General features: G+C 42.4%; 1 protein-coding gene across 2 annotated transcripts in view; it reads right to left on the bottom strand.

Annotated features, from left to right (window-relative positions):
• Nucleotides 1-667: 667 nt before the first annotated feature.
• spryd3 (SPRY domain containing 3) overlaps nt 668-17,034 on the bottom strand; it is a 74,150-nt gene continuing 57,783 nt past the window's right edge. For both annotated transcript variants that reach the window (XM_087833767.1, XM_087833768.1), the window contains 3 exons: nt 13,265-13,384; nt 11,826-11,974; nt 668-3,937 (listed from right to left, as the gene is read on the bottom strand). In XM_087833767.1, the coding sequence (XP_087689893.1) occupies nt 3,803-3,937; nt 11,826-11,974; nt 13,265-13,384 (404 nt within the window). In that variant the 3' untranslated portion in view covers nt 668-3,802. The remainder of the gene's footprint in view (nt 3,938-11,825; nt 11,975-13,264; nt 13,385-17,034) is intronic.

The raw sequence follows: 17,034 nt of genomic DNA, 5'->3' as shown, positions 1-17,034 counted from the left end.
GACTGCCATACACGTTATGTGTCTGTGAGCGAGGGAGGGAGAAAAAGGAAAAGTATGAGCTGTCATCGAGCAAAAACGGGAGCTGGAAGCATGTAAATATAATAATAACCACTGCAGCCAAGAAGAGAGCCTGATGAGCCCAGTTGTAAGTAAGCTATTAAGACTCGACTGTACACCGTGTTCCTGTTTTTCTCTGAAACAATAAGTTCTGTTGGAGCAGCCTTTCAACGCCTCTCTCTGTCTCTGGCTAGCAAAGTTGACCCAGATAACAAAGTAAAGCTAGTTTTCAGCTACGAGCCGACACAGAACCCACGTATTAGTCAGAGGTCCCTTTACTACGGTTCGGAGCCGCGGACCTTTAGTAACAGTAATAAATCACAGCAATAGTACATTCACGTAGTTGTAAACAGCATGATAATATATTAAGTAATCAAAAGTATTCAGAATACGTTACTCAATGAGAGTAACGTATTCCGTTACGTTACTCTCATTGAGTAACGTAACGGAATACGTTACAGAATACATTTTGGGGCATGTATTCTGTATTCTGTAATGGAATACATTTTAAAAGTAGCCTTCCCAACACTGTTCATTAAACACTGACTTACCTGAGAGTGACACCAAATCCACTTATGGACCACCACCACGGAGAAATCAAAACAATCACTTTGTTACATTACTGAAACTTTTATTGACGTTTAAACATGTTTGAACAAGGCCATTATAGTGCAATTCAACAAGGCAAAGAATTTTTTATTTTTTAAACTGGTACATAAATTCTTGGTGAACACGTTTGGAGACGCTACAAAAACTTTCACTGCATTTAGCTCTAATTTGGTTGAACCGCATAACTTTTTTTGTAAACTGATGAACTGAGTAAACGTCAGTATAAGCGACTTCAAAACCCTGGACGGAGATGTGGCTAACATCGCCCACATTGGTGTCTCGTTTGTATCTTTGCGCTGTCTAGCTTTACAGTTTTTAGTTAGAAGTCTCTATCCAGCCCTGCATGTGAAGGAAAAAACAAATATCTGATTACATTTTTATATCATTGGCTCTAAAACAAACAAACACGTGACGACTAAATACAAACACGCACTCTCCAGCAGATGTGATTTAATAGGTAACCCTGTGTATTAGTTTTACATCACGTTAGATTTCTAGCATCACCGTCTGCAGTGACCTGTGGATGATTTTGTGTACATGCTAAAGAAACCTGCTGCTTGCACCTTTTATGAAGGCGCAGAGGAATGTTTATTTTACAGGGATGCAGATGTTGTAATAGGAAGATGCAGAGGAATTCAGTTTGATTTGGCTGATACAGAATAACAATCATGACTTTTCTCCCTTTAACCATAAATTAGAAATGTGTGGAAACCAGCTCCGACAAACTCGACAGATTGCTTCAGCTCCGGAGTCTGTGTCCCAAAGTGCAACTTAACCTGCGTCTCGTTCTCTTTGGATAGCCAGCGCTTACTAATCCAGTCAAACATAAGGTCCGGGGGCCAGATTCGGCCTGGCAAAAACTCCAATCTGGCCGTCTGTACTTCTTTGGAAGAAGTGGAGGATAAAAGTTTTGGACTATATATCCTTTTTTCTTTTTTGTTTTCAGACTTTTACGACTGATAAAGACCTCCCTCAGTGCCATTCATACTACACCAAAGTAATTAACTGATAGATAAACAATTAAATTACATAAAACTTCTTTTGTTTTTTTTTATAATTACAGGACATTATTTTCTGTAATTTTACACATTTCTTTCTTACAATTTAACCTCAAAGGGTTGTGCCGACTGATTTCTTTCAATTCCTACTTTAGGATTTCGTTATCACATAGATAAACTGAGACATACTGTTGACATCTTCTTTTCTTATGATGTCTGAGGGATTCAGTGTGTGGATAAACTAAGAAAAAACAAACACTTTTAAAGCTTCGAGGCAAAAACTGATTGCAAAAGTGAATTCTCCTGGATTTGCACCAAGCTGTCAAGAAAGAAATGTCAGGAGTGATCTTTCACTCAGATTTTAACTTTAGCGCTCTGTCGGGTCTGCCACCACATCTGCCTTCTATCACTTGAAAAATATTGCTAAAGTGCGACCTTTTCTCCCTCTGAGCAACTGAGAAACTGATGCAAGCTGCTGCTTCGGGTTTTTTTACTAGCAGGATAGAAATTAAATTACATTTAATAGCAATTTAATTAAATTACATTGCTAGATGGTGACTAGAAGGGAAAGAAAAACAATTTGGATGCGCAAAATTAGAAAAAGTGATCGAATCGAATCGAACTTTGTGACACAGAGTCCCGGTGCTGCTTCTACTCTCTGCACAGTCACACAAACACATTGTTAAAGTGCTGGTGGCCACAAACACAAAGACAAAACATTTTTCTTCTGACATGTCGCACAAACGGCAAATAAACATCAATATAGTTAATATTACATCACAAAGGGAGAGAAACTAGCAGATTGTTTCGAAAGATATCACTCAAAAGTTTGAGGGAAAGAAAATGAAGATAATTCTTCATGTAGTGGGCAAACATGCAGAAGGAGTACAAAAATATTACATTACAGTACAGTGTGATGCAATCGAATCCAACAGCCCTGCGCCTGATGCTTGTGTGTGAGGTTTGCAGAGTTGGCTTTTCCTTTCAGAGGCGTTTTATTTGTGGTTATTGTTAGGTTTGCGGTTATTGTCATGGCTGTAGTGTGTTGTGTCGCATCAGGCAGCATTTCACTGTTTATTTCTGTTCTTTTGTCCACCCGCTGTGTGCATGTGTTCCCTTAACAGCTTCCCTTTCACATAAGTGCAACAAATCGCATTCCCTGAACTTCTGACATAGAAGATAAACTGAAAAGTATATTTCACAGATTCCTCATAGAAAATATACCTGACATGTTTTTTTTATATATATATATTTTCATTTGTAATCTCACTACAAAACACTCACAAAGCTTTTCATCCGCTCTGAGGAAACGTCTGTGCTGCTCAGTGGCAGCGTCTTATGTTTGGTTGTGTTTACCGTACTTGCAATAATCCAGATTCAAAAAAACAAAAAGCAAAAAAAATGAATGTTAATGCACGTCTGAGACAGATCCGCTGCTGACTTGCAGCCAGCTCTGGGAGAGCAGCGAGCGAGGTGGGGCAACAGCAGGTCTCCGATCGCTCAGAGGAGGGCACCCTCACCCAGAGAGAGGATGAGGAGAGGTTGGGAAAGAGAGTGAGAGACACAAAGAAAAGGAGAGTGGCAAGGAGAGAGGAGGTGAAGAGGAGGGGGGGGGTGTCTATTCCCTGACACATAAACTGCGAACGAGCTCTGACTCGGCACAACTGTTGGCCTTGCTCTGCTTTGCTTGGGGTTGTGACAAATGAAATAAACTAAGTGTGCCAGACCTCATGAGAGGGATTTAACAGCTCAGTATTACAGACGCACACTGCATGCAGGAGGAGGTTAGAGGAGAGGACGACAGCAGTGCAGATTGCATAGAATTAACAGTTAAATGTCTCTCTGGAGTTTCTCGCTTTGAGGTGCTGCCGTGTATTCCTGCAGCAAGTACTCTGTAACCTACACAGCCCACGTAGGACCTGTCACTGCTTCTTTACAGCCGCGAGGCTGGCCGTCCGCCGCGACGGCTGTGAAATGTACAAGTCTTATAAATAAAAGTCGGGGAAGGAAGACGACAGCGATGTGCATGAGTGCAGCTGAAGTGAGTGCGTTCTGGCGAGTGTTAGTAGCATGCTAGGCTACCGTTTGTGAGCTCTGCAGCGCAGTCGGCTGTTTGCAGGGCGTCACGAGTCCCGGGCTCATCCGCTGAGGGGATGCAGGTCCACCTTCACCTTCTCGCCGCTGCTCAGCATCCCCACGGTGGGGTACAGGCCCCCAGGAGGGACGACCATCTCCCTCCGGCCCATGAGCTTCCCATTCCTCGTGAAAAACACCTGCAGGGCATCAAACAGTTAAAACACACACGTGAGCCTTTTGCTGATGGAGCGCTCGAATGATTGGTTGTGAAAGGAAAGTCTTCACATAATCGCCGATACTAAAATTTGAGAGCACTCAGCGTGCCAGTTGTAAACAGGAATTATGTGCAGTTAGGAAATATTGTTAAACAAATGGGTGACAGGGTAATGTCTGGATTCTCGATGGTAAGGGGGGGGGGTCAGTATTTACAGTACATGTCTCTACTAAATCAGCAAGTGATCAAACATTATCCAGCTGCTCTCAAAAGAACATCAACAAGCTTTTCAATCCTAATACCGAGGGCTTCTTTCCAAGTCTGAGAGCAAATACCGACACACTAAACCAACAAGCAAAGTACTGGCGAGTTTGCGTCTTCTAAAAATCAGACTGAGTCACATATCAAACATTTACTGCACCACCCACTCGAAAAAGAACGGCTTAGCCTATTTAATTAGAGATGAAGGCTGAGGGAAACATACTTCGTTAGCCTGAACAACAGCGGCGTGGCGGTGCAGTGTAACGTTAAGGAGCGGTGCATTGAGACTTAAACGTGTCCTGCTGAGTAAACATTGACAGATCCATGGATTACGCCGTTCTATTCTCACCCACTTGCGTTTTCCGTGCTCACACCCGCTCGGTGACCTCTCGGCCTCCGCTTGCACAACGGTGCAGGCGAGCGAGCCGAGCAGCTACGAGTCAAGACAGAGTAAAGAACTGCAGTAATTAAAACAATAAAAAAAACAACAGTTGGAACATGAAGTGGTTAGATGGTTAGAGCGTACGGAGAGCTGCTGGGTGCACATTACAGTGAGGCGTGGTGAGACGGCGCACGCGTGTGGGTTGCAATATGCAGGCCGCGGTGATGGCTCCCACAGGAGCCGTGTTACACACGAATATGAAAGTAATCATTGTGAGGCAAGTCGCTGCGGTTTCTGCTGTTGTAAGTAATATAAAATAATGACCGAGATCCCGCTGCGAAGTGCGCTCCGTGAAGAGCTGCCAGAAAATAAATAGGTTAAAGGTACCTCGAGGAGTTTTTTGAACGCTGAGGAGAGATATTTTTCTCCTCGGGAATGTTTTCTAACGGTTCTCTCTTGGTTCACACTGCTCGACTGATCAACAGGTGGCGCTAATGCAGCAAGGAAAGCACCAATGTGCCATCATTTCTCTATAATCTCATCCTGAAGGATGTCTTCATTCCTTAGATGCACTCAGAGGGGAGAGGAACCAAAACAGAACACGACCATCATGGTGGTGTACTGAGATGGAGTCGCAGGTTAGAGGCTGAGCAGCCAGATTCATACGACACAAACGAGGGACAAAGAGGACGTTTTGGTGGGACAACGTGAGACGTGCTGAGTGTTACGGTTCCAGGGCTTTTTGCAGGAGTTTCTTGTGTGATGGTGGAGACTACAGGAAATGAGGAACACCTGGCAAGTGCTCAGGGCTCAAATCACACCTCGTCTCCGCTCCTGTGACGGTGTCTGTGCCGTCTACTGCCGCAGCACCACTGTTTTCTTGATTTGGTTCTGCACATACATCTCCTCCATGCATCGCCTTACACCGCTGACCAGATGTTTACACATCATGATTGTTGCTAGGTTTAATAAACCTTTGGTAATCCTTATTAAAACAGAAAACGAGTCTAACAAAAAAATAAAAATTCTTTGGATACAGGGAAAACGTAAACGTTTGTACCCAGAAACAAAAACTGACATATTAGATGCTTTAACTATTTAACAGACTTGCATTTATGCCATAGTGATGCTCCTCCTTGAAGTGAGCATCATTTATCTTGATGAAAAAGCCTTGTTGTTGCCAGATGTCAGAGGGGAATTAACAAACTCCTTTGAGCTCATAAGACAACAACAGCAACTTTAAATAACCACTTGTTAGTATCATTTCTGATCGTGCAACATACTGATCCATGAGCTGTTTTGCTACAGCAGCAGAAGACCACACAGGGTGTACTCCTGTCAACTGAGAACAGGAATCTAAGGCAACAGTTCACACAGGCTCACAAAAAGTAGACAACAACCTGGTCTGATGAGCCTTGATTTCTGCATTTGGATGGATGGGTCACAATTTGGCAAAAGCAACATGAAATCAATCCTGCCTCTTATCAGCGGTTCAGGCTGATGGTGTAATGGTGGAGACACCACAGCCGACCTGAACATTGTTGCATTCCATCATGACCACAGCGTACCCATCGTCTGCGTCTACTTCCTGCAGGATGATGTATTACAAAGCTCGGGACAATGAGTTCACTGTACTCAGATGGCCTCCACAGTCACCAGCTCTCAATCCAATACAGCACATTAGAGATGTGGTAGAATGGGAGATTCGCATCATGGATGTGCAACCAAACAAAACTCCAGCATCTGCGTGACGTTATCATGTCTGTATGAACCAACATCTCCCAGAATTGCATGAAGAATTGGGGCAGCTTTGAAAGGACAACCTGACAAGATTTATCCAACAAAGTGGCAGATGAGTGTATTTCTGGGTCTTTTCTGTCTCTTAGTCGTCTTTGGGCCACCCATTTCTAGTAAAATGTGTTCAACCTTTTAAAAATAGAACCAATCAAAATGTGGGACATTTTTTCTGTATCAATCCCACATAAAATGGGACATTGAGTCACGAACAGGAGAGTGAAGGGCAGAGGAGACGAGGAGGAATACATTCGAGAAAAAAATACAGGACATATATATGCTTTAACTCTTATAATATGTAAACCTGCTCTGCATTTTTTAAGCTTCATGGATATACACGCTGAAGTCCTCAGGGTAGGTTTTAACAAAATATACACACAAATTTCTGTTTACAAGAGTTCACCAACAATCAACAATCCAAAACACTGCGCATGATTTGTGCCTCAGTTACTTAAAGAAAATTATCCAAAGCTGTATTCAATTATTATACGGAGACAAGAATAGCCTGAGGGTCTGAAAAGTGAACCTAATGTATATTTAAATAAACTTGCATTCTTTCCAGTGGCCAGCAGGTGGTGACTCTTCTAGTGGCAAAAAGAAGTTTGTGTAATCTTAATTCTCATTTGCTTTATGGGTTTGTTAAACACTTTGCTGAAATTTTTGTGGTCTCAATCACTAGTTCACTTCCCCCACCACTCCACGTATTTATTCCCCCTTGTTTCACTTCCTTTTTTTCCACCTCATTGTCGGCTACCCAAAAACTGAGAGCCACTGATTTATGCTAAATTAGAGTGATTCCTTTAAGAGAAAAACAGATGACAAGCAGGGCGCCAGGGCTGATAGCAAAATGTAAAGAAATCGCACACACACAATAAAAAGCAATCTATTTGTTATTTTCATGGACTTGAATACTCATTTTTTGTGACTCTGAAATGGATATATTTCAATTGGAAGCATATTTTGTGTCTGTAGCACATATGATGTTCAGACTATTCACCAGGGAAAAGTCAGCTAAGCAAGCAAGCAGCTCTTTAAAGAAGTGGTAGGTGCCATTTTTACCTTTTTTTTTAAAAAAACCTAACTGATACGGCTCGAGCAGGGCCTGCTGTGATTTTGCCTTTGTGGGTGTGTCTTCAACGCTTCCCAGCCTTAGGTGCCACCTTTCTGTGTAGCTGATTCTCCTCAGCAATTAGGCCAGAGTACTTAAGGCCAGGGAGGGGAGCGCTCCGGTGCCAAGGACACAGGAAGGGAATAGCACTTATGTGGGTTCCAGCACATGTGTGGATTCCGGGCAACGAGAGGTCGAACAAACTGGTAAAAGTCACGATCAAAAAAGCTCACACAGAATTAAATATTAAAATATCCATAAGGACAAAGATGGAGAGTGTCAACTTAACTGGGACAGCAGTACAACAGCAAGGAATTTATATTCAGTGCAAAATAAAATTTTTGTAATATCAAGAAACATAGTGATCAATGGAAGAGTCAAACTCGTAATTAGCAGACTCTGGATTGGACATAGAGACTACTTTATTCATGATAAGAAAACATCAATAAAGCATGTTTTTCATTATGTAGCAAATTCATTAAAGAAAAGAAAGAAATGTTATGGAACGAGAGATTAGGTCAAAAACACAATAATGTAGAAAGTCTACTGAAGTGGACGGCAGAGTTATTATAGTTTTGTATTTTGTAGTTTTGTATATTGAAGAAAAACAGTAAAGATCTGTCTTATAGACATCCAAAGCCTCAATCACAAGATCCATCAATCCCTAATCAGTTTGTAATAACAAAAATCAGAAATCCCAGAATCTTTCCTCTATAATTTTAGTTTTTTTTATTTGTATTTTCAAGTTCACAAAACTGTTTCAGTTAATTTTTTTTCAATAGTTTAGTAGTTTAGTTTAACCATAATAACTTTGGCAGGGCGGCAGTGGTTCAGGAAGAGCTGTAATACTGAGCAACCTCAAAATAGCAAAGAAGTGGAAAATCCATCATTTTTGGTGACAACCACCAAAGAGGAGGAGGCAGTAATGCACCAAAAGAAGACAAAGAAGGTCGTGGCGAGGAAGGTGGCAATAAAGAAAAGGCTGGGGAAGAAGAAGGCGGCGAAGAATAAGGGAACCCCACAGGAGGCAGCTCATAGGTCACTCAGTGGTATCCTTGTTTTCTGTTCGCTTCAATCAATCGAAAAGCTTTCATTTTACTGACCTTTCATGGTTTTTGGAGAACAAGAGCCAATTTACTTTAAAGGAATTGCACTACGCACACCCGTCCACACTTATTAGGGGCCCGGGTCAAAGGGGGAGCAGCCTGAGCCCAGAAGCCCAGCTAATCTTTCAAGCGTGCCCTTGGTCTAACCCGGGCCTTCTCCAGGTAGGACATGCCCAAACCACCTCAACTGAGTCCTTTTGATGTTTAGGAGTAGCGGTTCTATTCTCAGCCTCTCTCTGCTTGCATGTCTAAACTCCTTACCCCATCTCTAAAAGATAGGCCAATCAACCTAAGAAAGCCTATTTCCGCAACTTGTATCCACCATCTCATTCTTTCGGTCACTACCTAGCCTTTTCCTCAGCCGGAAAAAGGATGAAGTGCCCGGGTCGTGGACGAGTTGCTTCCCCGACTGGAGGATTTTAAGTACCTCGGTTTCTTGTAAATAGAAAAAAGAAAATTTGCAGTGGCCACCACCTAATTTCTAATCAGTTATCTTCAATAAGGACGAGCATTTTTCAGTGTATAAGAGGGTAGGTTGTTCCTCTAGCATCTTGGAAAGTTTGTCACAACTTATCTGAAGTTTTAGTTTGTCTCAGCATTTTCTGCGTCTTCATGTAATCCATTTGGAGCCAAACTATCTGCTGCAGCTCTTACTGCTGCCAAAAGATCGATTTTTATGACTCGGGATCTGCACTTACAAAAGGAATTTGGGACAGGAAGTCCTGCCACTAGTCTAGCTAGTGAGAGGTCATGCGTTATCTCAAAGATGGTCACCACCTCAGTGTTCACACTTACACATTCAGTTGGTTTCCCATAGTGGCTGGTTGACATGTGAAATCAGACACAAACAAGTATATACCGCCTTCTTAATTCCCAGAATCAACATTAATTCAGATCTTACTGCAACAATGCTGACTTTGGATACTTGTTCAGACTTCTATGGTTCTTGCTGGCAAGTGGAAAACATCATAGCTGTGATAAATCATGTATAGCAGCATGAATGCTCAGGCAATCACAGGCACAATACCAAGCTTTTGCAGCAGAGCTCATGATCTAAAAACTCCTCCCAGCACCCACGGTCATCTTCCATTACTGTACTTAAGGATGTCTGCAGGTATAAACAAGTTCAATTTAACACTTTAGGGCATTTAAGATCAAACTTGAGAAGAAAATACAGAAGTGGAAAAAGAAAGTGGAAAATATACTCTGTACAAGTACACGCATGGATGTGAGATAAAAGTAAAATGGGTAAATTACAATATTTGTAAGAACGTAATATGAAATGTTTATTGATTGTTTATTAAAGTGAAACGAAAAACTGTAAAAGCACTAAATGAGCCCGTTGTTCCATTGAATTGAAGGCTCAAATCAAGCTAGTTAATGTCTATGTGCAAAGGTCTTGACCTGTACTTCATTTATTATTTGTTTAACCAGGAAGTGAAACTCTTTGGATTAATAATCTCTTTTGCAAGAATTTAATGGGCTGATAGAGGCAGCTTTAACCTAGCATGTTAGTCAATAGTCGGAGAAACCAGAGCACGAGAAGTGCTCCTCAAAGAAGATCCCAAAAACTTGATTCTGTTCATCTGGATGTAGGAGAAACATTTCGTCACTCATCCAAGTGACTTCTTCAGTGTCAGCTGACTGCAGGTTTCCCCAACCTTATAAACAGTACATCTGCTCAATGACTGAAACTAGCACCACTGACAAACAACGGGCTGTGAGGTCAGTTTTGATATGCAAATTGTCATGACCACCGATCAACAACCACAGATCAATGGCATATGAAATACTCCTGAAATATGTGTCAGGAGTACCGACGGAGACACATTTTCTCTAAACATTGTCTCTGTGGCTTTTAAACCCCAAAACACACTGCACCAAAAATTGGTCCACCCCAAGGATCGGGGGATGATCTGATATCGTCGTGTTGGTGTTGTTCCCAGATCATCATGAAAATGTTGTTCCACATCGCAAGTGACCAATCACATTGTTGTGACGTTATTCTTTTGCGCACCAAGCCATTCGTGCATTTATGAAATTCCAATGTTGCAAGGACAATATCAGTTCTGCTTACTGTTTATTAAAGGGTTAGGGTTAGGGTCAGGGTCCATTGATCGGCGGACAGAGGCGGTTTCTCGCAGCTCAAGTACAGTTTTTGGTTTTACGGCGATTTTTCCCGAAGTTGCAAAAGTATGACGTCATAACATTCTGATTGGTCACTTGCAATGTTGATCCTGGAACAACATTTAGTATGATGATCTGGGAACAACACCAACATGACCATATCAGATCGTGCAGGATCGGGTCCCCCGACACAAACAGAGTAGCATAGTGTACGCCGTTAAGTGCCAGGAGGATTGCCAGGATTTATACATCGGGGAAACCAAACAACCTCTGGCTAAGCGGATGGCACAACACATAAGAGCCACCTCGTTAGGCCAGGACTCTGCAGTCTATTTACACCTACAGGCCCGTGGACACTCTGAGCGCACACATCATGGACAGGGAGGAACGCTGGTTTGAGCGGAGAGTCAAGGAAAAGGGAAAGACCATCTCTGAATCGAGGAGGAGGCCTAAGGGTACATCTTTCGCCATCTTACAATGCTGTGATTGCAGACATTTCCCAACTCATGGCCATTGGTCAATTGTCATTGATCAGTGGCTGTTGATCAAAGGTCATGACAATTTGCATATTAATGATCAAGAAACTGACCTCACAGCCCGTTCTTCGTCAGTGGTGCTAGTTTCAGTCATTGAGCAAATGTACTGTTTATAAGGTTGTGGAAACCTGCAGTCAGCTCAGACTGAATGAGTGATAAAACATTTCTCCCACTGCAAACGCTACTTCCAGATGAACAGAATCAATTTTGGGGATTCCCTTACCTGGATGATTGAGCATGCACCAAGACTCCTCAAAGAAGAGCTCTAAAAACACTTCAATCACCAAAACCTCGGTACAATCCTCGGGGATGTTACTACTTAAACTGCTCCAAAAGGTACCAAAAAAAAAAAACGCGAAAGGTTTTTGTTGCACCTGCATCAGCACAGAGCTCTGCTATTCTATCTGTTCTTCACAATAAGTATCACTGGGGTTCATTAACCAAGCGCAGCAGTGAATATCCCCCCCGCCCCAGGCCAAAGACCCTGAACACACATCCCTCACCTTACATATATACAGCAAAAATTAAACAAGGTTGTGTTTAAAACTGTTCCTCACCGTGACCTTCCTGCCCTCCTGTTCCTGTTCTCCCGCCTCCTCTCCATCCTCCCCCTCCTCCTCCTCCTCCTCGTCATTCAGGTACAGAACATTCTGGACGCTGGCGTGACCTGGGCGGATGTCCAGTCGATCCCAGTCATCTGTGTCACCTGACGATAAAGCACACACTGTGGGGTTAAGAAGAGGCTGTACTTCACAGTCATTCCCTAATAAAACCTAAGGTCAGTTAACACAGTGTGATGAGACAGATATGGTTAGATGACATAAGCTGCTGTCTGAGGCCACTTGTAAGTTTGAATATTATTTCTTTCACGTGCAACACATTTCTTAATAGCAGTACATACAAAAATCCTGGGAAACTGAACAAAATGTAAATAAAAATTAAATGCAAAGTTTAGAAAAAATAATGAAAATGCTACAGTAAGAAGAACTGAGAATATAACAAAATATAGAAGTTGTAAAACTAATAACAGCTGGCAGAAATCTTATAATGTCCATCCATCCATCTTCATCCGCTTTATCCGGGGCCGGGTCGCGGGGGCAGCAGCCTAAGCAAAGAGGCCCAGACCTCCCTCTCCCCAGCCACCTCGCCCGGGGGAACACCATGGCGTTCCCAGGCCAGCAATTTAATGTTTGAAATTAAATTGCAAAAGATCAACAGTGTGATAGGGTGTAAAAACAGACACAAAGAGGGGTCACCATTCAAACCTGTGTGGGAAAATAATCTAATATGGGATTTCATCATCAGCAGTTCATAATATCATTAAAAGATTCAGTCAACATGAATCTCTGTCTGCCAAAGTTACACTAACTGGCTGAGATCCTGAGCCCCTTAAAGCAGCGGTCCCCAACCCCTGGGCCTCGGACCGGTACCGGTGCGTGAGTCGTTTGGTACCAGGCCACGAGAGTTGAGGCTCAGGTGTGAAATGTATGGTTTTCAGCGTTATTTTGTTATCGTTTTTATCGTTAACTCGGTTTTCCTGGGTCTTTTCACGTGTGTTATGAATAAATCTTCTTTTTTTCGGTACCAGTACTAGTTTTATTTTGTTGTATTTATCTGCGACACCTTAAAGGCCGGTCCGTGAAAATATTGTCAGGCATAAACCGGTCCGTGGTGCAAAAAAGGTTGGGGACCGCTGCCTTAAAGCATCAAAAACAGACCTGATTCTGTAGTGGCAATAAGTGCATTAGTTTGTCCATTCTGTTACCTAAAAAATGCACGAAATTGGAATGTTTAAGACTGGAACAGGTACACGACTGTGAACCAGTCGCCTTCTGCACGCCTGATTCTTGCCCTTATGAAATACTATCAAGCAATTGTTTCACTTGTTTATTTAAATAACCAGCTTAGATGACGGCTTCGATACAATCACGGAGGTGTGTTCAGGACAAACAAAACTCTTTAATGAGTGACACTGTAATTGCAGTTTTCCTCTCACCTTCCCCGTCCAGGATGTAGTCTCGTGGGAACATGATGCCGCAGCCCATGATGTCACCTTTGAAGCAGCGAGGACCAAAAGCATCTCCGACTCCGCTGCCGTGAAAGATCTTTCCATCGTCTGTGAGAGAGTGAGAGAAATAAACTGTAAGCTATCCATTTAACCCGTTTATTAAGAATTTGTTCCTCTGTTTATTTGTGTTCAGGATTTCTGCAGGATTAATTACACTGAACTTTTTTTTCAAACCACAATCATTATGACAAATTATGAAAGCATGACGTGAAACCAGCCCCAACAATACAGCCTATAATTATTTCTTACATAATATTCTAGCAGTTTCCTGCAGTATCCAGCACTTTCTAAACATTTATATAAATGAACGTGACTCGAACCGTGACGGGTAACTCATTAAAAAGCAATAAATACTGCACAATCACTTAAATCTAAGCAAAAAACTGACATTAGTAGCAGCAGCAATAGTAGCAAAGGAACCTTTAGCGTCTCTGGCTTTGTTACTCCAACCCTTAAACATGCAAGCTGCAGCTTGTAACATGATTTTAGCTTCCTTCACACACCAGACAAGTTTAAGTAACCCAAAGAAACAACCACTAATGAGCATGCATGAGCACTTGCTCTCAAATTTATCTCCAACTTTCACTTGTGGACACCGCCACAGTTTGCAATCCCTTGTAAATAACTTTTGTGTGACGCATCCTGACTGACTGCAGCAGTTCATTGGTTAAATGCTTTTAATTTGTAGGTGTTTAGTGAAGAAGTATTTGTAACACAGGCAACAAAGTTTCAAGCTGTAAGGCTGAACTTGAGTGAACTGGACCGCAGTGTTTCTTTTAATGTGTTTACCACAGAGGCCGACGTGTGTACATCCAGCGTAGCGCTAACATACAGGACATCCTGACATTCCAGCAGGATGATGACGTGTAAAGGCGGAAAAAAACCCCAGCCACTACTAAAAACACTTTTTTCAAAAGAAGGGAAAAAAAAGGCATCAACAACATCTAAAGGAAATCACCAAAACAACACACACTACAGTTTCGAGCGACAATGGAAAAACGGGGCAAAAGAAAAACATTGCAGAGGTAGCCTGCAGACAAGCTTTCCTCAAGTGAAGCGGCGTGGCTGCTGCTGGTAAATATTTATGGAGTTGTCATGGGACCCGTCCCCGGCTCAGGATACTGTTTAAACAATCTCTATCTGAGCACCGGGAGGCAGACAGAGACACTGTATCATTACGGCTCCCATGCGGGCCCTTGTCACAACACCACACACTAGGCAAACAGTGGAGCCACGCCGGCATGAGGCGCAGCGCAGCTAAAAATAGACGAGCAGGGCTTTGGAGAGCGACAAGGACTGGCGCTAGAGGTGAGCTCGGGTGTGCAAGTCCAGGTTTGGGGCCCACGGTTGGAGCTAGCTGACTGGGAGAGGAAAGGTAGGAAGAGCCTGGCAGAGCATCAAGGGCTGTGGCTGGAGGGATGTTTCCTACAGCAAATTATATATTCTTGCTCGCAGTTTGCTGGCAGTTAGTAGATTTGCTCCACAAGAAACATAAAAAAAATAATGGAACTGCAGCAGACGCCAAGATATCATAATCTGGATACTCGTGAACTTTATGTGGATGTGTTGTAAGGACAAACATGTTGAAATAAAACAATGAACTCGGCTGGACGCCATTTGGAAAAATTCAGACTTTCAAAGTCATCGGATCCCAGCCGAGTGTAACTGCAGCCATTTAAGTTAAAAAATCTACCCAGTGAATTTAAGCATCTCCTCATAATTATCATGAAGGTTTAACAAAAGCAGCCCCATAAATCAACACTCATCCTTTCTCATATCCTCAGTCCAGTTCTTCTCCATACAGTCTTACACCTGTGTAACAATCGTTGACCTGTGACACACCTTAAGGTCAAGGTCACTGAGACTCATGAATTTGAAACTCCTACGTCACCTCATTCTCAAGTTATTGCATTCATAAACTTGGATGTCCACGCTGCCTGCCCACCCGCCCAGCAGAGTGATGGCAAAACCCCGTGAGGCTTTTACGGCTGTAGTGTAAAAACCATAATCAGCATGACCATCACTCTTACTATATTTTCCACATATCTGCCCCCCAAAACGCTCTGCTGCAAAAAATACAGGCACTCAAAAGTACTGCAGTTACTGTGAGCAAATTTAAAGGCTCTGGTTGTTCAGGTAACCATTAAACGCATTTACTGTCCCCTCATTTGCCAACCAGCTGCACCCATTGGTAGTTCATCAAACTCTTGGCATGAAAAGTTGAACCTACTTTGCGTCATCAGCAGTTATGTCACATGACCTTGGTTGAAGCCGCTCAATGTCACTGAGCTTGTTTGCACCTTACTTTCGCTGCATGGAGTAAACCACTATTTATTTTACTGGCCATAACAAACTTCTTTTTCCGTGGTCTGTGGTCGCTTGTACTCTGTGTCATTGTATTTGTGTTTACGTTTGTCATTGTCTCTTGAAAAAGTGACTTTTACACAGATAAACATGTATAAAAATAATAGACATATAACTATTACCTATTTATACCCATATTAGTGTTCAGTTTTTCAGGTATCTGATATTTCCTATTGACCTCTGAAGTGACTATTGATGTTTTTTGTTTTTCTTTTCTTCAGCTATGAGGTTCAATTTCCTGCAGGATCTGCACACGTGCAACTCTTTTGATGGCCTGATGAATGATAAAATGCTTTTTGGTTTCACTAAAACTAACGATGCTCACATCCCTTTTATTTGCCTTTAATATATTTGCTTTTAACCAGTTCAAAGCTAATTTATGGTGGGTGTAAGTGGAAGTTAATGACCCTTAAAGGGGACCACATCTGCTCATTTCCTGTTCCATGTTTTTATTCCTGGATTCTTAAAGAGTAGCTTTGGATGATTCACGGTTCAAAATGATTATTTATTTTATAGCGGGCCTTTCACTGCATCTGCTGTGTTTTAGTGCAAAAGAGGATGAAAACTGCTATACTGGAAAGGGGGAAAAAGGGCTGGAAAATAGGCAGTTTAAAATTAGCATAGAGGTGTTGACCAAGGAAGCTAAATGAAGCAGCAGATTGGTGATGCTGTTAAACTGGAAGTCTTGATAATAGATTTAGACTGTCAGTAGCTGTCATCACCACCAGGTGTTATATCTACAGCCAGAGCAACAAGAGGGTGAAAAATGGATCTGGGCTCAGGGTTTGGCGCTGGGCCCTCAGAAGGAGAGCTCAGGCTCTGTGGCTCCTGAGCGACTAAGAGCGCCTGGCTGTCGACCGAGACCAGCTGGGAAGAGAAAAACTTTCTGGTAACACTAGAGTTTGCCCGGAAAAGAGCGGGCTTCCCTGCCCAGGGAACAATGACTTCACTGACTCCAAAAACATGAAAAATTAAACCTAAATATTTATGTTCTTTCGTGATCCCACACATGCATGTGCACATGCTGCTGAAAATGTACTTCAAATTACATTTGCAGATGCCGTGTGGGTTTATCACAAACTAAATGCGATAAGCCCACATGGCATCTGCCGTGTGTTAAAACCGCATGCCGTGTGATGATGATATATGATATGACATACATCCTGGGTTCATTTCCAGTGAGGCCCCAGTTGATGCATATGTGAACAATATACTTCCTTACTTTCTTGGTTAGAGAAACTGCACAATTAAGCAATACAGGCAGGGCTGCAGAGTCTCTGCACCAGTGAAGCTATGGTATACCTTGGTGGTTGATGGCAAATGTTATGAGATAA

The sequence above is a fragment of the Neolamprologus brichardi genome, chromosome 20 (assembly GCF_056152115.1).
Source record: "Neolamprologus brichardi isolate AB-2024 chromosome 20, ASM5615211v1, whole genome shotgun sequence".
Classification (NCBI taxonomy): domain Eukaryota; kingdom Metazoa; phylum Chordata; class Actinopteri; order Cichliformes; family Cichlidae; genus Neolamprologus; species Neolamprologus brichardi.
This window is presented reverse-complemented; position numbering and strand designations above follow the sequence as displayed.